This window comes from Sorex fumeus, unplaced genomic scaffold, assembly GCF_029834395.1.
Source record: "Sorex fumeus unplaced genomic scaffold, SorFum_2.1 ptg000002l, whole genome shotgun sequence".
Lineage (NCBI taxonomy): Eukaryota > Metazoa > Chordata > Mammalia > Eulipotyphla > Soricidae > Sorex > Sorex fumeus.
The window spans coordinates 19155306-19182368 of NW_026606059.1; the positions used below are offsets into that span (position 1 = coordinate 19155306).

A 27063-nucleotide genomic window follows, 5' to 3' on the forward strand; every position below is an offset into this window, starting at 1 on the left:
ATGAACAGTGGGAGGACAGCGCTACAGTGCAGGGCTATCATGACCTTGTATGACCTATAAATTACTGCTAAGAATTTGCCTATGTTTTTAATGATATACATAAAAAGTATACAGGCATTTAAGAACTTTTAAGAGAAACCATATAGATATTTGTTAATCTCTCTAATAAAATACAACCAGAAGTCAAAAGACAGGAAACTAAATTGCTACTAAATTTGAGTAATACTGGTTATAAGTCCCTTAGTGTTGCATTTTATAAATAAGTTCTTCAGCCTATGGAAATATAGCAGAGATATTATACATATTTTGAAAAATCTACAAACATTTATGTCAGTTAAATATTAATATTAAATATTAATACAAAATATCCTCAGGGAAAAAATCTATCTGTATCAGTGAGTTTTATTACTTAGTCTTCATATAATTTTCAAATTAAACCTATACCTCATAGCCATTATTACAGTGACCAAAAATATCATAACTCATCCAAGTTATAAATATTATTCACAGGAAAAACTATTTTTGTTTGGGGGCCAAGTACATTCATAAAGAAAGTGCCTCGAGTTACTCCTCTGAAATATGCAGCAGTGCTCAGGGTTTACTCTTGGAACTGGGTACCAGTAGCGGTCACTCCTGAGCAATACTAGATTTTTCCAAAAATTCAAAATGATAATAATAATTCATCCTCCACACTAACCGAAATAGTAGGTAAGCTGTGAGAACTCCTGAATGTGGGAGGGAGGGAGGGAGGGAGGGAGGAAGGAAGGAAGGAAGGAAGGAAGGAAGGAAGGAAGGAGAGAAGGAAGGAAGGAAGGAAGGAAGGAAGGAAGGAAGGAAGGAAGGAAGGAAGGGAGAGAATGAGGGAGGGAGAGGGAGGGAGGGGAGGGAAGGAGGGAAGGAGAGGGGAGGAAGGGAGAGGGAGGGGAGGGAAGGAAGGAAGGAAGGAAGGAAGGAAGGAAGGAAGGAAGGAAGGAAGGAAGGAAGGGAGAGAATGAGGGAGGGAGAGGGAGGGAGGGGAGGGAAGGAGGGAAGGAGAGGGGAGGAAGGGAGAGGGAGGGGAGGGAAGGAAGGAAGGAAGGAAGGAAGGAAGGAAGGAAGGAAGGAAGGAAGGAAGGGAGAGAATGAGGGAGGGAGAGGGAGGGAGGGGAGGGAAGGAGGGAGGGAGAGGGGAAGAAGGGAGAGGGAGGGGAGGGAAGGAAGGAAGGAAGGAAGGAAGGAAGGAAGGAAGGAAGGAAGGAAGGAAGGGTGGGTCCTGTGAGCCCAGCGAGGGCAGGTCCCATCCTGTCCCTCTCATGAGCGTTTGTCTTTCCCTTCGCCCCGCAGGAGTCGCTCAGCCCATGCCGCCCGCCCTGAGGGACTGAACCCGTGCCATGGGGCCGCCCGGGGGCCTGCTGGGCGCGGGGCAGGGGCCCCTGGCCCTGTGGGGCAGCCTGGCGGCTGTCGCCACCTTCCTCCTCGTCACCTTCCTCATCCTCCTGTGCTCCGGCTGTGACAGGTAAGAGCCGGGCGTCCCCACCCCACAGCACGGGCGTCCTGGCCCCACAGACGGGAACCCGGCAGAAAGGGTGGGACACGGTCAGGGCACACGCAGGGTCAACCCGGGCATGCCCCCCCCACCAGGCCCCACAGGAGCAATCTCTGAGCACAGACCCAGGAGTAAGCCCTGAGCACTGTTGGGTGTGGTCCAAAAACAGGAGAAGGGGAGGGAGAGGGAAGTGGGAGAGAGAATATTGGGGGCAAACGGCACTGGGTGAAGGCAGAGGACTGACCCCGGCTCCATCTCCGGCACTGCATGTGGTGCCCCAAAGGCACTGCATGTGGTGCCCCAAAGCACTGCCACAGGCAACCCCCTGAGAACACAGCAGGACTGAGCCCTGGCATGCTGGAGTGGGAGGAAGGGAAGGAGGGAGTGAGGGAGGGAGGGAGGGAGGGAGGAAGGAAGGGAGGGAGGGAGGGAGGGAGGGAGGGAGGGAGGGAGGGAGGGAGGGAGGGAAGGAGGAAGGAAGGAAGGGTAGAAGGGAGGAAGGAAGGAGGAAGTAAGGGAGGGAAGGAGGAAGGGAGGGTGGAAGGAAGGAAGGAAGAAAGGAAGGGAGGGAGGGAGGGAGGGAGGGAGGGAGGGAGGAAGGAAGGTAGGGTAGAAGGGAGGAAGGAAGGAGGAAGTAAGGGAGGGAAGGAGGAAGGGAGGGAGGAAGGAAGGAAGGAAGGAAGGAAGGAAGGAAGGAAGGAAGGAAGGAAGGAAGGAGACAGGGAGGAAGTAAGTGAGGGAAGGAGGGTGGAAGGAGGGAGGGAGGGTGGAGGGAGGGAGGGAGGGAGGGAGGAAGATCAAACAGACAGACAGACAGACAGAATCCCTCTGTATGGTTTTCCCTAAAGCTCCCCTGAAGATGGTCCAGCCCAGCACCACGTGTCCCCCAGCCCGCAGTGTCCCTGGGCCCCCGCGGGCCCCAGCACCACCTGCCTGCAGAGAGTCACGGTGGAGCCCCAGAGCCCTGAGCCCGCAAAGGGAGGGATGGAGGGATGGAGAGGTGGAGGGAGGAGTAGGGTGGGGGGAGGAACCGCCCGTCTGGGATTCTGGCCTGCAGCTGGGAGCGCCCTGGGTGGTGAACCTTCCCACGGGTCATTTTTGCCTCTTTGCTCCCGGCTTGACCCCGTCGGCCGCCCTTTCCGTCCCCTCCGTTGGCAGCCTTGGGAGTCCCGGGTCTCTGAGGCTCAGCCCATGCCAACATCGAGTCCCGGAGAGCTTTTGCCATGGTGGTTTGGCGGAGTCGTTCCGCTAAGGACTTTTCCTCTAGCGCTGAGTTTCTTAACTAGATTCGTTTTCCTAGAGAAGGAGATGCCGCGTGTGCAGGAATCCTTTAGGTGTGGTGGTTTGTTGTGTTTTCGTTGGGGGTCACACTCAGAGCCCCGGGCTTACTCCTGGCCCTGCTCAGGGGCCCTGCTGGGGCTTGGGGGACAGTCTAGGGTGTCAGGGCTGAACCTGCTGAACCCTGGCCAGCCAGCGCAAGGCGAGGTCCTGCCCGTGGAACTGTCTCTCCAGCCCCCTGACTCCTTGGCGTAGAGCTCCACTTCTCCCCTCCCCTCCCCTCACCCCAAGAGAAGAAACCGAAGAAAGTGAAGTCCCAGGCAGGACCGTTTGTTTCCTCTGCGGTGCTCAGGGACGCTGGCGAGTGTCTGTTACCTCTGCGGTACTCTGTCTCCCGCTCAGCCACCGACCCTTGGTCAAGCCTCGCAGTAAACTCAAGAAATGCACCTTGTTCTTCCAAGGACGGATGGGCTTCCCGCCCTGCCTCATTTGGAGGATAGAGCCTGCTTCCCTCAACTCCACGGGCTGCCAAGCCCTGGCCGGTTACGACACTGCAGAAAGATGCAGGAGCTGAGCCCCAACTTCAACACACACACACACACACACACACACACACACACACCTATGAGCCTCTCACCCCATACCTGGCAGGAAAATGCAGGAGCTGAGAGCCCCACCCCCAACACACACATCACACGTGCACACACACGCATGCACACACACATACACATACCTGTCAGCCTGGACTTGGCAGAAGATGCAGAATCTGAGAGCCCCACCCCCAACACACATGTATACATGCACACACACACACACACACACACACCTGTCAGCCTTTCACCCTGGACCTGGCAGGAAAATGCAGGAGCTGAGAGCCCCACCTCGAACACACACACGCACACGTGCACACACACACACACGCGCGCGCACACACATACACACACACACACACAGACCTGTCAGCCTGGACTTGGCAGAAGATGCAGAATCTGAGAGCCCCACCCCCAACACAGTGTACACATGCACACACACACACACACACACACACACACACACACACACACACACACACACACCCCTGTCAGCCTCTCACCCTGGACCTGGCAGGAAAATGCAAGAGCTGAGAGCCCCACCCCGAACACAAACATGCACACTTGCATACACACACGCACACATGCACACACGCACACATGCACACACACACACACACACACACACATACACACATACACAGACCTGTCAGCCTGGACTTTGCAGGACAATGCAGGAGCTGAGAGCCCCACCCCAACACACACACACACACACACACACACCTGTCAGCTTCTCACCCTGAACTTGGCAGGAAGATGCAGGAGATGAATGCCCCATCCCCAACACACACATGCACACAAGCACACTCACATGCACACGTGCTTGCGGACTCACACCCGCACACAGAATCCCCTCCCTTCAGCCCCTCACCATGGACCGAAGTGCACGGCTTCTGCAATGACGTGACTGCCCACTAGATGTCAGTCTTGCCTTACAAATTTGGGAGAAACTGGTTTCCCTTGTCCCAGTGACTTTCTTTAGTGTGTCCGGAGTAAAAATAAATTCTATTTTTACTTGACAGAACTTTTCCATAGACTGGAAATACCTATGACTCACCCTCAGAGCATGTTCCCTTCCCTGGGAGCCAACCGTGTATTCTGTTTATTTTCTCAGTCCTGTTGCGGGGTGTGACTTTGCAGGACTGAGTCTGGCGGAGAGATGAGAGATAAGAATCCTCTAGGTTTCCTGGGGTTTTATTATTTTTTTTTTTTAGAAAAGAAAAAGATGATTAGTTCCAGCCTTCTTAAAACGAACAGCTTATATACTCAGGAAAACCTTCGGTCACCCTATTGAGAATGTTTGTGTCCCTGGAAGAAGAGTTGGGGGTTGCTGAGAACCCGCAACCCCGCCCCCCTCTCCCCGCCCTCCCCCAGTGCTGGCGACCCTTCCAGGCTCAGCAGAGTTAACTGTGTTCTGAGGGAGCTGATACCTCAGGAATAGGCGATTAGGCAGGCTGCAGAGGGCAGGGGTCGAGGTAAAGCTTTTGCCTTGCACGGGGCGACCCAGTTCCTTCATGGGCCCTCAGATACCTCTGGGAACAGCCCCTGAGCTCCCCTGGGCGTGGCTCTGGAACCCACCAAAAATATAAGTAGGAAGCGGGCGTGTACCTTGATTTTTAGGTGGCGCATTTGGTAACCGAACCCTGTTTTGTTTTCCGTGGCAGAGAAAAGAAGCCAAGACAACACAGTGGGGATGATGAGAACCTGATGAACGTGGTGAGTCCGCGGGCACGTGTGTGCATATATGCATACACACGTGTGTACACGTGTGCGTGTATGCACGCACATGTGTGTGCACGTGTTTGCACATGTGTGTATATATGAGTGCACAAGCTTGCAATTATGAGTGCATGTGTGTTCGAGCACACCTGTGTGCGTGTGTGAGTATATGTGTGCGTGCATGTGTGTTTGCACGTGTGTGTATATGAGCGTACACGTGGGCATGTAGGAGCGCACGAGACATATGAAGCCTGAGACTGGAACAGCTCTCCGTGGCGAGACTGTCATTCTCCACATACTACCTCTCTGTGTCGCTGTCACGGCGCAGTATTGAATCGTCCTGGCACAATGTTATTTTTAAGCTTCACACACTGAGCGAAAGAAATTCGACATAAAATTGGCGGGGGCTTTGCAACGAAATGCAGTTATCTTTGACGGAATCGAAATCTGTCCTCCTCAGACAAAGGCGGGGGGACGCCCCCTGCTGGCCTTCCTGGGGCCACAGCTCAGAGAGAACAAAGGTCGCCCAAACCTGGAGCCCAGCAGAGCTGCCCTGTGCCGACTTCACTTCCGACCAGCACCGGGCCCTCAAAGTGATTTTTCTTTTGTGGGGTCACACCCGGCAATGCACAGGGGTTATTCCTGGCTTATGCACTCAGGAATTACTCCTGGCCGTGCTCAGGGGACCATATGGGATGCTGGGAATCAAACCCGGGTTGGCCGCGTGCAAGGCAAACGCCCTCCCCTCTGTGCTATCACTCCAGCACCTCAAAGTGATTTTAAGGGACCAGCCTTATGTGCTGCTGATGGTGGCTCCATGCCTGGCCCCCAGCTATGCACCTGAGCCCTGCCAAGAGCCATCCCTGAGCACCGCACCAGGAGTCAGCCCTGAGTACATTCAGTTGTGGCCTCAAATCACTCCCCTCCCCTCACCCCCGGCAAGGCAGCTCTGAGCATGAGGGTTCCAGGTTCCCTGAGATTCTAGACACCTGTGCAATAGGATTTCCCGGGTGATGACGACACAAGAAACGGCTCATGATTCAGTCCCCTTTGGCCACATGTGGCTCCCGGGCACAACGCTTGGTCCCAGGTCACGCCACTTGTCATGCATGTAGGCCTAAGCTGTGCATGTGGTTCTTGGTGTGAGAGTGTCTGTTTCCATCTGTGGAAGAGGCCGGGCCGGGCCCTGGGCCATGCAGAGAGAGACGCAGACGTGTGGTGTGTTTCCGTTTCTGCAGACTTCTGACAAGGAGATGTTCAGCCGCTCCATTACCAGCCTGGCCACGGACGCCCCCATCAGCAGTGAGCAGAACGGGGCGCTCACCAACGGAGACAGTAAGTTCTCCCCAAATGCCACTGGGGGTCGGACACCATGACCAGAGCAATAGGCAGAGAGGAGGGCACTTGCCTTACATGCGGCCGACCCGGGCTCCATCCCCGGCCTCCTGTGTGGCCCCAAAGCATCCCCAGGAGTGATTCCTGACTGCAGAGCCCAGAGGAGCCCCTGAGCACTGAAACAACCTCCGAAAGGAAGGATGAGATTTCAGCCAATGTGATGCCTAAATTCAGAGTTAGGCTCTTGCCCCTTGTAGCATCCATCCTGGTTTAATCCCCAAAATTTCATTTTACTGGATGAAAGGCTGGTCTTGGCTGGCTTTTGCGCCTGTGGTGGGAGGCTCGGGGTTATGCATGAGGGGCCGTTAGCGAGGGTCACCTGATGGCTCCCTGGAAGACGGCGGTCGGCTCTGTTCCCCGTGCCAGGTGGGGAAACCCTGGCATGTCGCAAACACAATGCCTCAGATGGCCAGCGCGGCATCTCACAGCTGGAAATCACCATCTCACCACTGGTCCACAAGGACCTGGGGATGTCCACTCCCCCGCCCGGCTCATCTCGGGAGGGTCCTGCAGTCCTGAGCCCCTCCACTCTGATGCCTTTGGTTTTTGTTGGGTTTTGTTTCCGAGGGCAGGGAGTGAGCTCTTCATTCACTCATCCAGGCTTTCCTGTGACAATGACTCACTCGGGTCTGGCCTGTGATTCACTCAGCCCTGGACTCCCGGGGCCCCCGAGAATCCCAAACAAGTCATTTTTAAAAAGGATTAAAATGTATGAGATGGGGTCAAAAAGAGAGTCCAAACATATAGGGTACTGGCCGTGCTTATGGTTCAGAAGATTCCATCCCTGCCACCGCGCAAGGTCCCCAAGACCCCATGAGTCCCAGAGCCAGGAGTCAGCCCCGAGCACAGCCGGGTATGCCCCAAAAGTTGAACAAATTAGTCATGTTATAAACACATACATTGGCACACACGTAAAGACTAATTAGACATGAGCTGGGGGAGAAGGCAGCTGGGATGGAGAAGGGATCACTAAGTCACTGATGGTTGGAGGCATCGCTCGGGACGGGAGATGTGTGCTGAAAGTAGACTAAGGACCAGGCATGATGGCCTCTCAGTATCTGTATTGCAAATCATAATACCCCCAAAGTAGAGAGAGAGGAAGAGGGAAATTGTCTGCCATAGAGGCAGGGAGTAGGCGTGGGAAGGGGAGGGATACTGGGGACATTGGTGGTGGAAGATGGGCACTGTTGGAGGGATGGATGTTCGATCACTGTGTGACTAAAACTCAATCATGAAAGCCTTGTAACTGTAACTCACGGTGATCTATTTTTTTAAAACTAAGTATAATCTGTAAACATATTATAGAAGGAGTATTAAAATGGGAAATGTATGACTGTAAATACATACAGATACATTTTCTCTGTTTATACATTGTTATACTGAAATGAAGAGCATCTCCCATGTGAGAGATAGTACAAGTGTTCAGGCACTTGCCTCCCACGTGGCTGTCCCGGGTTCGATCCCCGGCACCCCATATGGTCCCCAAACACCACCAGGAGTGATCCCTGAGTGCTGGGTCAGGAGTTAGCCCTGAGCACAGCCGGTGTAGCCCAACACCTTTCCCCAAATCATGTCTAAATGGAATATCCTAGAAAGACTCTCACAGAGACGCCATGTTTGATATGGTCCATCACCGGGGAAGGATGAGGAGGACGAGACCCAAGTGGGTCGGTGTCCCGAGCATCCCCGCCGTCCACGGTACCCAGAGGCACGTCTCATAGCGGCACAGCCGAGCAGCTGCCCCATGACATTTCCGTGGAATCCTGTAACCCCATGGACCTGCCTGGGTGGGTGCTTAAGAGCGGTTGGGCCCTGGACAGCCCCATGCGTGTCTCTGTGCAGCCTGCTTGGTTCGCTCCCACCCCGTGAGCCGAGTCGGCCTCTCAGGAGTGGCCGTGGGGCCACTGACCAGTTCCGTCCGCGGGCCAGAGGAATCCTTGGGGCCAGCGAGGGTGCCCACCACCCATGCCCCCTTGGCTCCTCCGCCCCTCCGTGTTGTGTCCCGTTCACTCTCCTGTCATGCTGGACACTCTCCCTGCAAGGGGCCACTCCTGACCGCCCGTCAGGGCCTCCGCTGGGGAGGGGAATGTGAGGCTCCCGTTTCTGCTGGGATTGAAGCGCCAACTGACGGGGCCGGAGAGAGAACGGGGTGAAGGCCCACACGCACTGCATTGCCCAACTCTGGTTGGTACCACAGGGTCCCCCAGGTGGCCCGGGGTGCAGGTCCCCCCAGTCCTGTAGGGTAGCTTGGCTCTCCCTGGGTCTGACAGGGCCTGAGCAGTTCAAACCCTTTGGTCCTCGAACCATCAGCTTGGGTGGCCTGGAATCACCAGGAAGGGCTCAGAGACCCTTGACCGAGACTTGGGAACCTTCAGAAGCTTTAAAAAGAAAAAGAAGCTGGAGCGATAGCACAGCGGAGAGGGCGTTTGCCTTGCAAACAGCCGACTTGGGTTCGATTCCCAGCATCCCGTATGGCCCCCCGAGCACCACCAGGAGTGATTCCTGAGTGCAAAGTCAGGAGTAACCTCTGAGCATCGCAGGGTGTTACCCAGAAAGCAAAAAAAAAAAAAAAAAAAGAAAGAAAGAAATATCCAGTGGGTGGCAGACATCTAGAAGGCCCACCCTTGAGTCCAGTGCAGAGCAAGCGCCCCTAATGCACCTGACCTGCCTTGCTATAGCACTGAGCCCTCAGCACCTGACTCTACCTTACTGTAGCACTGAGCCCCCAGCACCCAACGCTGCCTTACTGTATAGCACTGAGCCCCCAGCACCTGACCCTGCCTTACTGCAGTACTGAGCCCCCAGCACCTGACCTGCCTTGCGGCAGCACTGAGCTCCCAGCACCCAACCTGCCTTACTGCAGCACTGAGCCCCCAGCACCCAAACTGCCTGACCATAGCACTGAGCCCCCAGCACCCGACATGCCTTGCTGCAGCACTGAGCTCCAGCACCCGACATGCCTTGCTGCAGCACTGAGCCCCCAGCACCCGACCTGCCTTACTATAGCACTGAGCCCCCAGCACCCGACCTGCCTTGCTGCCGCACTGAGCCCCTAGCACCCAACCTGCCTTGCTGCAGCACTGAGCCCCTAGCACCCAACCTGCCTTGCTGCCGCACTGAGCCCCTAGCACCCAACCTGCCTTGCTGCAGCACTGAGCCCCTAGCACCCAACCTGCCTTGCTGCAGCACTGAGCCCTCAGTACCCAACCTGCCTTGCGGCAGCACTGAGCCTTCAGCACCCAACCTGCCTTACTGTAGCACTGAGCCCCCAGCACCCGACCTGCCTTGCTGCAGCACTGAGCCCTCAGCATCCAACCTGCCTTACTCTAGCACTGAGCCCCCAGCACCCAGCCTGCCTTACTCTAGCACTGAGCCCCCAGCACCCGAGCTGCCTCGCGGCAGCCCTGCGCCCTGACGGCTCTCCCTCCCCGCCCAGTTCTCTCCGAGGACAGCACGCTGACCTGCATGCAGCACTACGAGGAGGTGCAGACCTCGGCGTCCGACCTGCTGGACTCGCAGGACAGCGGCGGGAAGCCCAAGTGCCACCAGAGCCGGGAGCTGCCGCAGATCCCCCCCGAGGGCGCGGTGGGCGCGCTGCGGGCCGACGGGGACCCCGCGCCGGGCCTGGAGGGGCCCTACGAGGTGCTCAAGGACAGCTCCTCCCAGGAGAACATGGTGGAGGACTGCCTGTACGAGACGGTCACGGAGATCAAGGACGTGGCGGCCCCGCCCGGCAGGGGCCCCCGCGCCCGGCCCAACGCGGCACCCAGGGGCGCGGCCGGCGCGCACCCCGACGGCAGGGCGGACTTCGCCGAGTACGCGTCGGTGGACCGCAACAAGAAGGGCCGGCAGAGCGCGCCCCCCGACAGCACCCCGGGGGGCGCCGAGCCGGAGGACGAGCCCCCGCCGCCCGTGCCCGCCAAGCTGCTGGACGAGAACGAAAACCTGCAGGAGGAAGAGGAGGAGGAGGAGGAGGAGGAGCAGGGGAGCGCAGGCCCCGAGGGCGGCCCGGAGGAGGCCGAGGGCGCCAACAAGGTACGTGCCCTGTGCTTGCGCCCAGGCTGGGCGTCCTTCCCAGGTGCAGGGGTTCATTCGGGTGGCGGCGGTGGTGCTGCCTTGAAGGGTTACTCCTCGGGGCTGGACGGGTAGTCCAGCAGCGAAGGGGAGGACTTCGCCTTGCACCCATCTGGTCCCGGGTTCAAGCGCCTCGCCAGGAGTGATTCCCTGAGCACAGAGTCCGGAGTCAGCCCTGAGCAGTACTGCCAGGGGGGATTCCACAACAAACCAGGAAGAGCTAAATAGTAGTAAAATAGAGGTGGGTTTCTTTGCCGGCTTCCTTGCGTGGCTGTTGAGCTCATTCAGCGGATCTGTGCACACACGCACCAAGAGCTTCTTTCTTTCCTTCTTTCTTTCTTTCTTTCTTTTCTTTCTCTCTTTCTTTCTTTCTCTCTTTCTCTTTCTTTCATTGAATCACCTTGAGACACAGTTACAAAGCTTTCATGTTTGAGTTTCAGTCATGTAGTGACCAAATACCCATCCCTTCACCAGTGCTCATTCTCCACCACCTGTGTCCCCAGTAACCCCCGACCCCACCCCATCCCAACCTTCCCCCTGCCTCCATGGCAGACAATTTCCTCCATACTCTCTCTCTACTTTTGGGTATTATGGTCTGCAGATACTGAGAGGCCATCACGTTTGGTACCAGGAGCTTATTTCATCCACACACGTGCTTGTGGCTCTAGAAATTGCAGTGAACACCTTGAGGATGTCGGTTACACCTGTCTCACTGGGAAGAAGGGAAATCCGGGAATACACAGAGAGAGATGCGAGCAGGAGGCATACATGGACATTTCTTTGATTCTTTCTTTCTTTCTTTCTTTCTTTCTTTCTTTCTTTCCTTCTTTCTTTCTTTCTTTCCTTCTTTCTTTCTTTCTTTTTTGTTTTTTTGGGTCACACCAGCGATGCACAGGGGTTACTCCTGGCTCATGCACTCAGGAATTACTCCTCGCGGTACTCAGGGGACCCTATGGGATGCTGGGGATCAAACCCGGGTTGGCCACGTGCAAGGCAAACACCTTACCCGCTGTGCTATCCCTCCAGCCCCGATTCATTTTCTTAAAGTTGTGGCTAGAGTTAGGAGACAGGTCTGGGCCACAGTTCCCTGAGAGACCAAGGTTGTGGAGCGAGACACCAGCAGTTCATACCACTCAGCATCAGGACCCACGTGAGCGCTAAGTGCTCCCAGGACTGGAAAGGGCACTGAGGATTTCAGTATGATTTTGATGGTCGAGTATCGAGTGTAAGACTGACGGCGCAGAAAGGGAAGATGGCCAGGAGAATGCAGAGACATTGCAAAAATAGCTGAAGCCCTCCCAGGCTGAAGCATTGCTGGGATTGGGTTAGAGGAAGGGGCTCGCCCGTGAATGGGGCCTCAGGGGCATTAGAGCAATTGGGCCGGTTGGGGCTGGTTCCCGTGAGTGACAGGAAGCTGGGATGCAGCTCAGAGGGGACCAGGAAGTGTGGTGTAGGCAAATCAGGGCAGAGTGGTCGAGGTAGATTTGCAAAAGTACGTTTGGTAACCCCGCACGGCAAAGCCTGGCAAGCTCCCGGTGACGTATTCGCTATGCCAAACACAGCAACAAGTGTCACAATGTTACTGGGCCCGCTCAAGCAAATCGATGAACAACGGGAGGACAGTGACAGTGACAATGAGGTTGGGTAATGGCAGCTTGGTTGACAATAACGCAGACAGGCTGTGTGGTAAGAGAATCGGTGAACCTGAAGTGAACCAAATCGTGAAACAAAGCACAGAGCAAGTCAAGGTCTCTAAGTTCCTTTATTCATGAGCTTGGAAAAGATTTCAGATGACTTAGGAATCTTCCTGGTGATTCATGCAAACTTTAGAAATGAAAAACTTAAGCATCTGATAAGAAAGTCTTTGGGGCTGATTCATACTTTAACAACAAGTAGATTTGATTAGTCTACGTAACTTTCTTATTTGTAAGTTAAGGTTCAAATTAGAAGAAATTTGGGACTGGAGATATAGCACAACGGGGAAAGAGATTTGCATGCACCTGGCCAACCCAGACTAGATTCCCAGAACCTATATTGTCCCTGACCCCTTTGGAAGTCACCCCTGGGTGCAGAGTCAGGAGTAGTCCCAGAGCACCACCAGGTATTTCCCCAAAACAAAAATAATATATAAGAAATATATCGAACACCGTAGCACTGTAGCACTGTCCTCCCGTTGTTCATCGATTTGCTAGAGCGGGCCCAGTAACGTCTCCATTGTGAGACTTGTTGTTACTGTGTTTGACATATCGAATACGTCACGGGGAGCTTGCCAGGCTTTGCCTTGCGGCCGAGATACTCTCGGTTAGCTTGCTGGGATCCCCGAGAGGGGCAGAGGAACCGAACCTGGGTTAGCCAGGTTGGCCACATGAGAGGCAAATGCCCTACCACTGTGCTAACACTCCAGCCTATATCATATATTTAAATATATCGAAAAGCTATCATATAATAGATTTATTTCCAAATATTTAAACCTCAGGTGCTTTGTGTCTGTTTGTGACTTCCTACAAATCAATCAAAAATATTTTTCTAGATAGGTGGGTTAAGGCATTTGCAAAAGAAATGTTGAATTATTGATACAAACTAACTTCTCTTCTTTTTTGTGTGTTCTAACAGAGATTCAGTTCATTGTCATACAAGTCCCGGGAAGAAGACCCAACTCTCACGGAAGAAGAGGTGAGTTTCGTTGACCAGAAAGTTCTCTGACTGTAGGATAGAGCCCTGTTCTCATTTAAATTCACGCTCTTGTTACCTTTTCTGAAAAGGCCAAGATACTCTCTTTCATCGTGTGTTTGGTTTGGAGATTTTGGCTTTAAAATGGCTCAGAAAGGGTGACAGCAGATGGTCAAAGAAGGAAGATGGGCTAACGAGGACAGCTAAGGAAAGGACGCTGTCTTGGGAAGAAGGATCAGGAGAGAAGAGAAAGAAAGGAGAACAAGGGAAGAAGCATGGAGCTGCAGCCTCCTGCCAAAAAGTGCACGTTGGAAGGAGAGGAACCGGGGAGATCCCGGGAGCTGAAACAAGTGCTGGGTGAGAGGAATCTGAGCAGGTCCAAGGACAAAGGGACAAGCTGGGGGACAGAGAGAGGAGGTCTAAGTGAGGCGTGCCGGAAGCAGAAAGCAGGTCACTTTGGAAGCTACTTTCTGGACTGGAGCTAGGGTAAGATACAGCTGCCAAGAGACAGGTCTGTATGGGGCCAGATGGATAGTACAGTGGGTAGAGCTCTTGCCTTGCAAGCCTTGAACGCTGGACCAGGGGTGGATTAGAGAAGGGCTGGAGCAAAAGTACAGGGGGTAGAGTACTTGGCTTATGTGTGGTTGACCCGGGTTCAATCCCCGGCATCGCATATGGTCTCCTGAGCAATGCCAAAAGTGTAGAGAGAGCCAGGAGTAAGTTCTCAGGGTTATCAGATGTCGCCCAGAGATAGAAATTAATTAAGTTGGAATTTTTCTTCTTGCATTTTTAAGGTAAAGGTAAAGGCCCTCCCGTTGATCGTCGATTTGCTCGAGCGGGCCCAGTAACGTCTCCATTGGAGACTTTGTTGTTACTGTGTCTGGCATATCGAATACTCTCGGTAGCTTGCCGGGCTCTCCGAGAGGGGCGGAGGAATCGAACTCGGGTCGGCCATGTTGGCCGCTTGTAAGGGGAACGCCCTACCCGCTGTGCTATCGCTCCATTTTTAAAAATTTTTTATTAAATCACCGTGATACAATTACAAAGCTTTCATGATTGAGTTTCAGTCCTACAATGATCGAACACCCATCCCTCCACCAGTGTATATTTTCTACCACCAATGTCCCCAGTATCCCTACCACCATCCCCACCCACCCTCACCCCTTGCCACTGCGGTAGGCATCTTCCTTCTTACTCTCTCTCTACTTTGGGCACTGTGGTTTTCAATACAGATACTGAGAGGCCATCCTGATTGGTCCTTTGTCTACTTTCAGCACACATCTCCCATCCCAAGCGATCCCTCCAGCCATCATTCACTTAATGGTTCCTTCTCCATCCCAACTGTCTTCTCCCCCAGCACTTGACATGGCTTCCAACAGTGAACAAATCCTCCTGGCACTTGTTTCTACTGTCCTTGGATGTTATTCTCAGACTATGTTGTTGTTGTTTTTACATTCCACAAATGAGTACAGTCATTCTATATCTGTCCCTCTCCCTCTGACCCATTTCCTCAGCATGATAATCTCCATATCCATCCATTTATAAGCAAATTTCCTGACTTACTTTTTTCTAAGTAAGCTGTATAGTATTCCATTGTGAAGGTGTACCATAGTGTCTTTAACCAGTTGTCTGTTCTCAAGTGCTCAAGTTGTTTCAAGATTCTGGCTATTATGAATAGCGCCACGATGAACATACAAGCACAAATGTTATTTCTACTTTTTTTTTGCACCACTGGGATATATTCCCAGAAGTGACATTGCAGGGTCATATGGAAGCTCAGTTTCTAGTTTTTTGAGAAATGCCCATATTGTTTTCCAAAACAGTTGGCATTCCCACCAGTAATGAATGAGAATCCTCTTCTCCCCACATCTGTGCCAGCACTGGTTGTTCTTGTTCTTTTTGATGTTTTCCCATCTCTGTGGTATAAGATGATATCTCAATGCTGTTTTGATTTGCACTTCCTGATGATTAGCGATGCAGAGCATTTTTTCATGTGCTTTTTGGCCATTTTTATCTCTTTTTTGAGTAGATTTCCGTTCATTTCTTTTTCCCATTTTTTGATGCGGTTGGAGGTTTTTTTCTTGTAAAGTTCTACCAGTGTCTTATACACCCTAGATATCAACCCTTATCTGATGAGTATTGGGCAAATAATTTTTCCCATTCCATGGGCTCTCTCTGTATTTTGGTCACCATTTCTTTTGAGGTGCAGGAGCTTCTTAGTTTAATGCAGTCCCATTTGTTTATCTTTGTTTTCAATTGCTTGATCAGTGGAGCTTCATCCTTAAAAAATGCCCTTAGCGGGGCTGGAGCGATAGTTGTCTGTTCTCAAGTGCTCAAGTTATTTCAAGATTCTGGCTATTATGAATAGCGCCACGATGAACATACAAGTACAAATGTTATTTCTACTTTTTTTTTGCACCACTGGGATATATTCCCAGAAGTAGTATTGCAAGGTCATATGGAAGCTCAATTTCTAGTTTTTTGAGAAATGCCCTTATTGTTTTCCAAAAAAAACCTGGACCAGTTGGCATTCCCACCAATAATGAATGAGTGTAGAGCCAGGGGTAACCCCTGAGCATGGCCAGGTGTGACCCAAAAAGCAAAAAAAAAAAAAAGGCTTTAGCTTCAATGTAATGGAGAATTCTGCCTATATTTTCTTCCCGTGTACCTTATGGATTCAGGTCTGATGTTGAGGTCTTTAATCCACTTTATTTATTTTTTTTTTGCTTTTTGGGTCACACCCGGCTTTGCAAAGGGGTTACTCCTGGCTCATGCACTCAGGAATTACTCCTGGCAGTGCTCAGGGGACCATATGGGATGCTGGGAATCGAACCTGGGTCGGCCGTGTGCAAGGCAAATGCCCTACCCGCTTTGCTATTGCTCCAGCCCCCTTTAATCCACTTTAGTCTGACTTTTGTGCCTGGGTAAGAGGTCTGATTTATTTTTCTTTTGCATGCAGCTGTCCAGTTTTCCCAGCACCACTGTTGAGGAGGCTTTTTCTGCTTGACTTTCTTGCTCCTTTGTCAAAGATTAAGTGATTATATATTTGAGGGTCTGTATCAGGATAATTAACTCTATTCCATTGGTCTGCAGGTCGGTTTCTAGTCCAAGACCATGCTGTTTTAATTACTACTGCTTTGTAGTACAGTTTGAAGTTAGGGAAGGTGATGCCACCCGTCTTCTTTTTCCCAAGGATTGCGTTAGCTATTTGTGGGGGTTTATTGTTCCATGTGAATCTTGGGGGTGTTCTGTATATTTCTCTAAAAAAATGTCATGGGTTTCCTTATAGAAACTGCACTGAATCTGTATAATGCTTCGAGAAGTATTGCCAGTTTGACAATGTTAGTCCTCCTGATCCATGAGCAGGGGATGTGTCTCTGTTTCCTCATGTCCTCTTTTATTTTCTGAAGTATAGTTTTAGATTTCTTTGTACATGTTCTTCACCTTTTTAGTTAAGATGATTCCGAAGTACTTGATTTTCTGGGGCACTACTGTAAACAGGATTTTTTTTAAATATCTCTTTCTTCTCTTTAATAATTTGTATATAGGAAAGCTATAAACTTACTTCTTGTATTTTTGGTGTAGTTTTGGGAAACTGGATTCTGTTACAGTGATGAATTTCTAACAAAATTTTTTTATTTTTTAACTGATATTCATTCATTCTAATTTATTTTGCTGATACATACTTTTGGAAAAATAAACATGTAAATCATTTCTTTTTGTACTTGTGTAATATAATATTAGTCCAGATTGAAACTGAGATCTGTGTTTTGAGTGCCATTATTCCAATTTAACAGAATGATTGGGGGAAAGGGTTTTTTTTAAAAAAAAAAATAGTTAGGGGAAAGAAAAGAAAAAAGGAAATGGGAAAAGGTAATTTATGAGAGCATAAAAACAATTTACAAGCTGAATAGTGAAAATGAAAGGCTTTTTAAGGGAAAAATTGCAAAGCTAAATAGCAAGGGGACTGGAAGAGAAACCTGTATACGAAATAGAAATAATAATCAAAGAAGACAGATAGTCAGAAAGAACATAGGAAGATCTTCAAAGCCTGTGAGAGCCAAAATTAACAATGACTGCTTCTGCATGTAAGGTTTGCTTGGAGATAATATTATGTTACAAGTTAATGAAAGAACCTGTAATTTTTTTCTAAAAAGAGTATAAGCTAGACAGAATCAAGTATTTACAAAGTCTGGGGGCTATTCGTGGTAGGGGACCCAGGGAAGAAAAGTGAAGAGAGAGACAAAAATGCTTGCCAGGGACCAACTCTCTTTGTTCTAGTCTCCCTGTTCTCTCCTCGTTCTAGAAATAAGCGACTTATGTATTTGTGCTTCTAAATAATACCCATGCAGGTGAACAATAAATACAGAGTATCTGACTTCCCCACCCCATCTCATCCGCCCAGTTTTAGCTATTTGGATAGTAAGTGCCTTATTATGAAAAGGGACAGGACTTTATTCTTCCTGCATTTATAAAACGAGCATTCTTCAGTTCAAGAGGTTTTTCTCATAAGATCTCTAAGGGTAGAAGGCTAATTTACTCTTCATTAGAACAGACAGATCCGTAGAGCAAGGAACTTATCCACGATTGTTTCTCGGACTCTAAACCTTTGGATCGCCAAAGCTTGGCAGTACTGAGCCACCAGCCTGTGGGGAAAAGTTCTCATGCAAATGACCAGTTAGCACACATCGGAGGAAGCTTTTGAGGCCAGCTGGAAACTTCATCCACAGTCTGTGAGATATGTGAAAGCAGGAAAATATCTCACCACACTTAGGAAGCCAAGCATCTGTCAGAAAGCATGTTCATTTATTTCCTGAGTGTCTGAGTAAATCTCTCTCTGAGGCAAAGATAAATACAGGTAATGATATTTTTACTTATTTCTAAGAGTGCTTTAAGTCATATCCCCAAAGCTCTTTAATCAGTACATTGTATCATTACCAAACAGAATAAAAGCATGGTCAGTGTAAGAGGTTACTCGGAAATCTTAGTGGGAAACTCACTGGTTGTTCCCATCGGGAAGTTTGTCTGTCTCCAAAGTCATTCGAGTTGACTGGCTGCAAATAAGGATAAATTTTCCCACTGAAGAAAACCTAGTCTGGCCTGAAAATGTCTATATGACCAATAATATGCATTGCAGTTTTTAAAAAAAGAAGAATAGAATATGCGTGTACTGCCACGATCTAGGAATTACACTTCAGGCCACTTGGGAGAAACAGATGGATGGTCATTCGGTGACTCGCATGCTTGGATAGATGTGACATGAGTGCAAACTGCTGGCCCCACTCCCAGGGACTCTGGTTCTCACTCCAAAGTATGACCCAAGAATTTCCCTTTCTGATGAATTTACAGATTCTTCTTTCCTTGTTTCAAAGCTTGATTAGCAGAGGTAGAGTAGAGCATTAGTTTCTAGGGCTTGGGTGGAGAGGACATGGGAGATACTGGTCAAAGGGTACGAACTCCCAACCAGGTTTCGAGAAAGTTTTGGGATCTGATGCAAACAGAAGCACTCCAGTTAATAATGAAATATCATTACACTGGTTTGGGGTTTGTTTTTTTTGGGGGGGGAGGGTTAAAAAAATACGTATTTTTTAATTGAACCACAGTGAGATACATGGTGCTATTACACTCTTCAGTTGTTAAGAATACAACTATAGTGTTAGTGGGACAATAAGAATGGTAATCAGAGTAATAGAGACATTAAGTAGCCATAATGTGGCTGTTTATTAATAGCCATATTGCTCTATGAGGATATGATTTTCAAAATAATAACCACAATATTTCATCATATGTGTGCATGCTAAATCATCACCTTGTACACCATAAAATTCCATGTTATGTGTCAATCATTTAGCAGTGAAACTAGGGAATGAACGCAGGGAAAAATGACTCCGAGGAAGCTCTCCGAGCCTCATGTCCAAACCCCAGCACCCATGGTCCCAAGTACCAAGGTGGAAGTAGGTAGCCCAGGACCTGCTGAGTCTGGCAGAAAAAAAGATATTTTTAAACTAGAGAAAGGGGGAAAAAAGTCAAAAGTGGGGGAGGAGAGATTTTTAAGAGATACATACACATGTGCATGTGCTCACACACACACACACAACGGTGCCGCTTAACGGACTGGTTAAACTTCATCATAGGTATGCATATTAAATCATCACCTTGTGCATCATAAACCTCCATGTTACGTGTCAATAATATAGCAGTGAAATTGGGAAGAGGAGCAGGGGAAATGACTCGAAGGAAGCTTTCTATGTCTCACATTCAACCTTCAGGCTCCCTGATTCCCGTCACCCTTTGTTTTCTAGATCTCAGCTATGTATTCGTCGGTGAACAAACCTGGACAGCCAGGAAATAAATCAGGACCATCGCTTCAAGTGCCAGAGGCCACCTACAGTTCCATCGAGGGAGCCACCCAGAGATCTCCCTCTTCATGCAGTGATCTCTATGCCACTGTTAAAGACTTTGAGAAGATGCCCAGCAACAGCGTCAGCGTGATTTCCCCCCCTGGAAGACTAGGTGAGGAGCTAGAGCCCCACTACGAAGCCATCCACACTCTGAGTAGAGAAGAAGAAAAGGCCCCCCCGGAAGCCAACGGCCTCCAGAGCCTCTTCCCAAAGGAGAATGACTATGAGAGCATCGGGGACTTGCAGCAGTGCCGAGACGTCACCAGGCTCTAGCAGCCGGGCGGAGATGGCCAAACCCCACCGGGGAAGCCCTCTGTGGACGCTGCTCCCTCACCTGTCACCTGTCACCGATGCTGCTTTTACGACACAGAAGCAATCCGAGATGCCCGCCCTGTTGTCTTCCCGCTTTCAGAAACAGTGAGGTATGCGCCTGGCTGCAGCAGAGGGGACCCCCTGCCAAGCACATCCCTCCCCCCTCCTGCACCTCGACCTCCACAGGGGCCCTGACTGTCAGGGGTCTCACCCCACTTGCGAGGAAAGCCAAGGTGTGAGAAGGAACTGTGCCATCTCCACAGCTCCACGGAAAACTGCCACTCAGTTTCATTTCTCTCCTCTCTGTTTTCTTCTCTCTCTCTCTTCTTCTTTTTTTTTAAATGTAGGAGTACTGCTATTTATTCAGCCATTGATTAAGCTGATTGAATTGGGCATGAACTCCACATGACTCATGTATGTGGCTTTCCTCCCCTTAAAATCTTTCCTTTTTTTTTTATATATATATATATGTTTTCTTCCTTGGAAGCGTTTCCACCTGGCCTTTGCATTCCACAAAAAAAAAAAAAAAAAAAAAAAAAAAAAAGGTTTGGGGATGCTAAAAAATGCCACTGCTGGTAGCCCTTCTCCAGACTTTGTCAAAGCTGCACCTGTCAGCCCACGCCCTGCAGGAGGATAGGTTTGGGGACATCCCTCAAGTTTAGGTCATTCCTACTGATTTTTGGCATCCCCCCTGCACCCCATCAATCTCCTCTCCCAAAGTACTTGAAGTCATTTTCAGATGTTTTATTTTATTTTTCTAGTAAAAAAAATACTTTCCCCAGTCCCAGTATTTGAAACACTTCTGAGCCTTTTCAGTATTTTCATGAATATCGTGGTACTTCTTTACTTGTTTTAGCCCAGAGTTCATTCCTCCGGAGCAGAGAGCCTTAATCTCTATTTGGGGCACAGATCACATATTTTGACAGCCCCCTAGGTGTGGCCTCTGAAGGGCTGTGGACTTGAATGTGTGTTTCTGATGCCCCCTGTTTCCACACCCAGGGTGTGGGACTTTTGACATTAACTGCTACCCTAAGGTATTCTATCTAAGGTTGAAATGTAAGCATTTATTTTTATTATATAAATTTATAAGATGTTTTTATGTTTAATGCCTAATTTCTAGAAAGTGCCAGAAAATATATATATATTAACTATCCTGATTTTATGTGTAATGCTTTATACTCTTGTTTTTGAAACTATCATAAAGCACATAAGCTCAAGTTGTTATCTTTTTTCTCTAACTAAGTGTTTAAAACAGCAAAGGTTTTTAAAAGACTCTACTTTTGTAATGGTACTTGGGACTCCCAGCCAGAACTGCCCAGTTCCCTGGAGAAGTCAGTGGGAAAATAGAAATGATCCTTTTCAGTGGTTTATGTGGGCAATATTGAAATTTTTGGAGTGGCGAACAAAAATGGAAAGGAGAACAAAATATGACCAGGATGATTGCGAATCACAAATCTCATGGCAACATTATCATCCCATTAGTCTTGGTTGCACTTTTAAGAACACTGAGTGGTTCTGCAATCCGGCGTTTGCAAATGCAGATTGCCTATTGGGGATTTTTTTTTCCCCTTCATTTTACCAAAATCAGTAGCTGAAATAACTCAGACAGAGAGCTCAGCCAGGGCTGGATTTAATCATCTCTTTAGATATTACAAGGCCAGCGTTGAACAACTTGTTCACTTTTCATTTTAAAAGGAGCCAGGCTGAAGTGCTTTTATAAAACAGCCACTCCAGAGAGGGGCCTTTCTCTACCGCAAGGAAGGAAAAAGGAGGCAATTACTCTGTACCTCTGTGACATCTGTGTCTCTTCAGATTGCATAATCTCGCTGTTTTCCCTTCTTCTGAAAAGAATGCTCTTGGGAAGATGCAGCATCTTGAAAATCACACGGGCCACCTCCCTGGCATGTTTTGTCTCGCCCTTGTATCCGCGGCTCGGTTTGGTGATTACTCTGCTACACGTTTCTGAAATTGTAAAGCAGGCTATGTGGGGGCCCGCCGGTGGGTTGTCAGGTTTCAGTCGGTCTGTTCTCTGCTCTGAAAACGTCATGTGCAGAAGCAGGATCATCTTCGATTAGGAGATAATGGCAGAACACCATTTGATGAGAAAGAAAATGATGAGGAAAGCCTAAATTTCACATTCCTTGAATTCACATTCTTCTGAGTACGGTCTTGCCGGGTGATCTTTATTGCTTTTGTATTAATGCATTTGAACCAACTCTCTCTGTCATGGGGTTCCTGGCACAACTAGCTGTGTACCTGCTTGCTTCTGTCCTTTCTGGGAGCCTGACCAGTCCAGTTTTCAGGCATTTCCTAATGTCTGATCACCAAGGAAGTCGGCGTGGTTTCTAAAAGTGTCAAACCATTTCTAGAGAGAAGCTCATCGTCTATAATCCTTATTATCTTGCCATTTCCTGATTGGAATTCCCCACAGAAATTGTGAAAAAAAAATGTAGCCCTAAAACAGGTGAAATCTCTTTTTTGAATTGAGAACTAATGCTAAGAATAGGTTGTGCTTTCAAAGGAACTCTAAAGACGTCCCGTATATATATCCCAAAAAAAATAAGTGATAACCCGACCCAGGAGACTTGGAGGAGGAAGAAGTGGAACCAACTTTAGGAAATTTCTCTACTCTTTAACCCATCTGGTTTAAGACGTGAAGTGTGTTTGTTGCAGCGGCATCATACTTTTGACCTTAGGGTAGAATATCTAATACATTTTATCACTTTGATTTTGATGAGAATACATGCTAGCATTCTTGGTAAAGGTAAAAAGGTAAAGGCCCTCCCGTTGATCGTCGATTTGCTCGAGCGGGCCCAGTAACGTCTCCATTGGAGACTTTGTTGTTACTGTGTCTGGCATATCGAATACTCTCGGTAGCTTGCCGGGCTCTCCGAGAGGGGCGGAGGAATCGAACTCGGGTCGGCCATGTTGGCCGCTTGTAAGGCAAACGCCCTAACCGCTGTGCTATCGCTCCAGCCCAGCATTCTTGAGTTGGACCAAAATTGGAGGCTTCTTTTAAAATAAGGGCTGGAAAGACAGTACAGAGATTAAGGCATTTGCCCCACATGCAGCCAAACCCCATTTGGTTCCCAGTGTCACATGTCCCCGGGCACTACCAAGAGTGACCCCTGAGCACCTCTAGGTGCAGCCCAAATACCCTCCCATATTAAATAAATAGAATTTGCTTTTCATTATCTTTTATTCATTCTCCTTGAGGTAAATGTTACAGAGTTTAGATGCATGAATGATGATTACTATATCTTTACAACTCAACTTGAGGGCCAGAGAAGTAGTTCAGCAGTAAAGTGCTTGCTTTGCAGACACCTGACCTGGGTTCAATTCCTGGCACTCCATGGACCCCTGAGCCCACCAGGAGTAATCTCTGAGCACAGCCAGCTGCAACTCCCAAACAAAAAAGATTCTGCTTGGATATCCATAGGATCCATTTGACAACTCACAACCCAGTTTGTGTGAAATTAAAACAAAAGAGCAAAATAAGGTTTAGGAATTTTTATCTCATATGTCAGAATTATTTTCAGATAGTTTGAATAGTTAAAAGAAGTGTCAAGTGACAATATTTCATCAGATATGACAGCAGGAAAGTAATTCTGTACATTAAATGTTTCTGAACTTTCAAATTCTTAAAATAATTGTGACAAATATGTTGGCTACATAGAGTATTTTTGTCCTGCACTTAAATTATGTTATCAAGTCTGATGAAGGTTTTAAGCTACTGTTCTCTCTTTTGTGGATAAAAGACTAATGACTGATTTATCTACCCTTAGAATATGAGTTCATTCAAATTGAGTGCTAAATTGACAATATTCAACATAGAGAACTGAAACCTAGTCTTAGAATGTCACGATATTTCTCATATTTGTTTTTCACTTGCCTAGTTATTTGCTTATTTAAGCCAGTAATAAACTATATATATATGTATATATATATATACATATATATACACACATGTGTATATGTATGGATGGCTATGCACACATTTATATATGCGTGTGTAGTTATATATAAAATAATGCTATGGTGCTTAATTAATTAAAATATACCCTATTAATCCTCAGAAATCTATATCCTACTCATGTGATGAGTATTGTCACAAAAGCAGCATTAGAAGAAGCAGTTCTGCAATATTTTCTCTTGGTAACAAGAGAAAACCTCTTTAGTTGCTTAATTTTTCTGACTAATATGTTCATATCTTGTGTCCATAATCCTTCTGGCCAAAAACAGTGGTAGTTGAAATTAGTTTGGTTATACATAGGGCTCAGTATATGGTCAACCTGACAGGGGGAAATATGGAAAGGCGTTCTCAGGTTTCTGAGAGATTTTTCCAGAGGCAAAGAGATTTTTCCAGAAGCCTGGAGTGGGAATGGGACCTCAGCAGGGTGACCCCCGTGGTCTTAGAGCAGAGGCCCCGGGTTACACAGGGGCATCTTGTCTCATTCTCTTGAGGAACTGGAAGATTTCACCACAGAACCCACAGGAAGTGGTGTGATACGACCTGCTCTGAGGCGAAAATCACAGAGCTTCAGTTCAAGACTGAATTAGGGTTTTGTAAATGGGTAAATGAGATTTTTTTTTTCCGTGCTCCTTGTAATAGTTACTATGAGTCGTGTGATCAGTGCTGCCATTCTCTTCAAAGTGTTGATTTCCCATACGTGGCCAGCTTAGCCTTGGCTGTTGAAAGCACAGTAGTAGTACTGAGAGTTGTTCCCAGGAAATCTTGACAGGCTTATTATACAGTGTCATTGAGAAAAGTTGACATGTAATGTTTGGTGTTAATAAGTGACTTATGTGAAAATAGGAACACGTGTCTCTTAATATCAAAGATGGCATTATTTGCAGTGAAATCTAAACCTTGTCCTACAGTAGTGTTTTCTTGTTCTGTTTTGTACTTTAGTCCATTTCTCTTGATAGTGGCATTTGACAAGTTGAATACGCTTGGAATGTGTGTGACTTAGAGATCAGTCCTGAACCCACGATAAATTAGTCTTCATCTGAAATTACCAAAGTAAATTTTTAAAATTATGGTCCAGAAGAGAACAAACATTCTTAAGGGTTTTTGTTTTCCTACTGCATCTTTTAAAGTCTGTTTATATCCAGTCTGTAATATTTGCTAAGTATTTTATAGTTTTTGTAGCTGTGATTTAATAAAGTAATGGTGGCTTAGAGTCCTCTTAATGTCAGTTGAAATGAGAAATGCAGTTTTTGTTTCAAAGTCTATTTTTTACATCAGCTTGATAATCATTTATCTTAATGCACTCAGATTTTTCTTGGTAAACCACTAAAATACTATGTTTTTTTTAAAAAAAAAGTATTGTGCTTTGATTTTCCCAGAACATGTTAAATATTGAATTGGCAATGGTCATTCCTCGGACTTCTGTGATGTTCAATTGGTAAAAATGTTTCCATGTGACCTTTTAAGCACTGTTATTATGATGTGCCTCACATTTTCAGGGGAAGTTCGAAATATAGGTTAAAAAACACTGCATTTCATTATCCATGCTTCCTTTTCCTCCTAACAGTGGTTTCCTCAAAAGTGACACATTGTCTGCTGGTTGGGCTCCATCTCTTTTCCTCTTCCTCAAACACTCATAGTTCCTGACACCGAGTGGCATTTTAATTCACTGCCTCAAAAGCTCTTTGGAATAACCACACTGATTTACAAAAAAGAGAAAGTTTTGCTTTCAGCACTGAGAATTGTCGAAGCCTCAGTTTGATCTAGAAACATCTGACTAGGATTTTTTTTTGGTTAATTTTTATTAACAAAATAATAAAATCTCTTTGCCCCCTTTTTTAAAAAATTTTTATTAGTGAGACACCATGAGGTACAGTTGTAGACTTACAAATTTTTGTGCTAGGGTTTCAATTATACAATCATCAAGTACCCATCCCCCCACCAGTGCCCATTTTCCAGCCACCATGAATCCCAGTATCCCTCCCACCCTCCATCCCCCCATCCCATCCTGCCTCTGTGGCAGGGCATTCCCTTTTGTTCTCGCTCTCCTTTTGGGTGCTGTGGTTTGCAAAAGAGGCATTGAGTGGCAATCATGTTCGGTCTGTAGTCTACTTTCAGCATGCATCTCCTATCCTGGGAAGATCCTCCCAACACCCTTTATTTGGTGCTCCCTTCTCTATCTGAGCTGCCTTTTCTAGGTTCACCCTCTTGATCTTTGTTCTGCATCAAGCTCGTTGAGAGCGTACATGTGAGCAAAGGTGGTGTGTGGGGCTGCTCTTGCTTCCGTGCTCACTTGGCTTTCCCTGAATAAATGTCTCTGTGACTCTGCCCGTGCCGCTCCCGGGCCTCTTCCCTGCCAGAGTCCTGCGTGTTGGCCTCTCCCAGGATGTACTAGCACATCCTCTCGGATCACTGTCACCTCCCGCACCCAAACCCGGCCTGCAGGCACGCAGGTCCCCCCCCCCCCCCCGCCCGTTCCTTCTGCTCACAGCTGTCCCCACTCACACTGTCCCATTTCACAGGCAGCCAACTGGCGCTGGGATGCACCTGCCCAGGGAAGAGCTGCTGCCTGTTTTTTATCCTGAGCTTTGTTAGACCGCGGTCGTTCTTGCCCTCATATTTCATGTAAATGATTGGCACGGAGGGGCCATGGAGAATAAATTTTATTCTGTGCTTCCTTTGGTCTCTGAAAAGAATGTTGTGAAGATTCTAAGGAGGAATCGAACACAAACGATACCACGAGCATCACGCTTGAGCCAGGCACTAACCGTCTCCCAGAAATGGAGAGGCTGCCCAGTGGACGTGGATGCTGATTGTTTTGAGGGGGAAACAAAAAGCCCCTTCTTCTAAGCAGTAATCTTTTTTTAAATTTTTTTTTGCTTTGGGGTCACACCTAGCAATGCTCAGGGGTTACTCCTGACTCTGTACTCAGGAATTACACCTGGCATTGCTCAGGACACCATATGGGATGCTGGGAATCGAACCCGCGTCAGGCGTGTGCAAGGCAGATGCCTTACCTGCTGTGCTATCGCTCCAGCCCCTAAGCAGTGATCATTTTTAAAGTGCTCTGAGGAACTTGTTTAGGCCAGTCGCTCCTCAGAAAGAGTACTTGTGATTTAGGTTAATTAC

The 27063-nt window shown here is 48.2% G+C and overlaps 1 protein-coding gene across 1 annotated transcript in view; it reads left to right on the forward strand.

The window, feature by feature from the left end:
- PAG1 (phosphoprotein membrane anchor with glycosphingolipid microdomains 1) overlaps window positions 1–19925 on the forward strand; it is a 104236-nt gene extending 84311 nt beyond the window's left edge. The window contains exons 3-8 of the mRNA XM_056111509.1: window positions 1324–1495; window positions 5058–5109; window positions 6351–6447; window positions 9944–10542; window positions 13195–13254; window positions 19554–19925. Coding sequence (XP_055967484.1) covers window positions 1371–1495; window positions 5058–5109; window positions 6351–6447; window positions 9944–10542; window positions 13195–13254; window positions 19554–19925 — 1305 coding nt within the window. The 5' untranslated portion in view covers window positions 1324–1370. The remainder of the gene's footprint in view (window positions 1–1323; window positions 1496–5057; window positions 5110–6350; window positions 6448–9943; window positions 10543–13194; window positions 13255–19553) is intronic.
- The last annotated feature ends 7138 nt before the right edge of the window (window positions 19926–27063 follow it).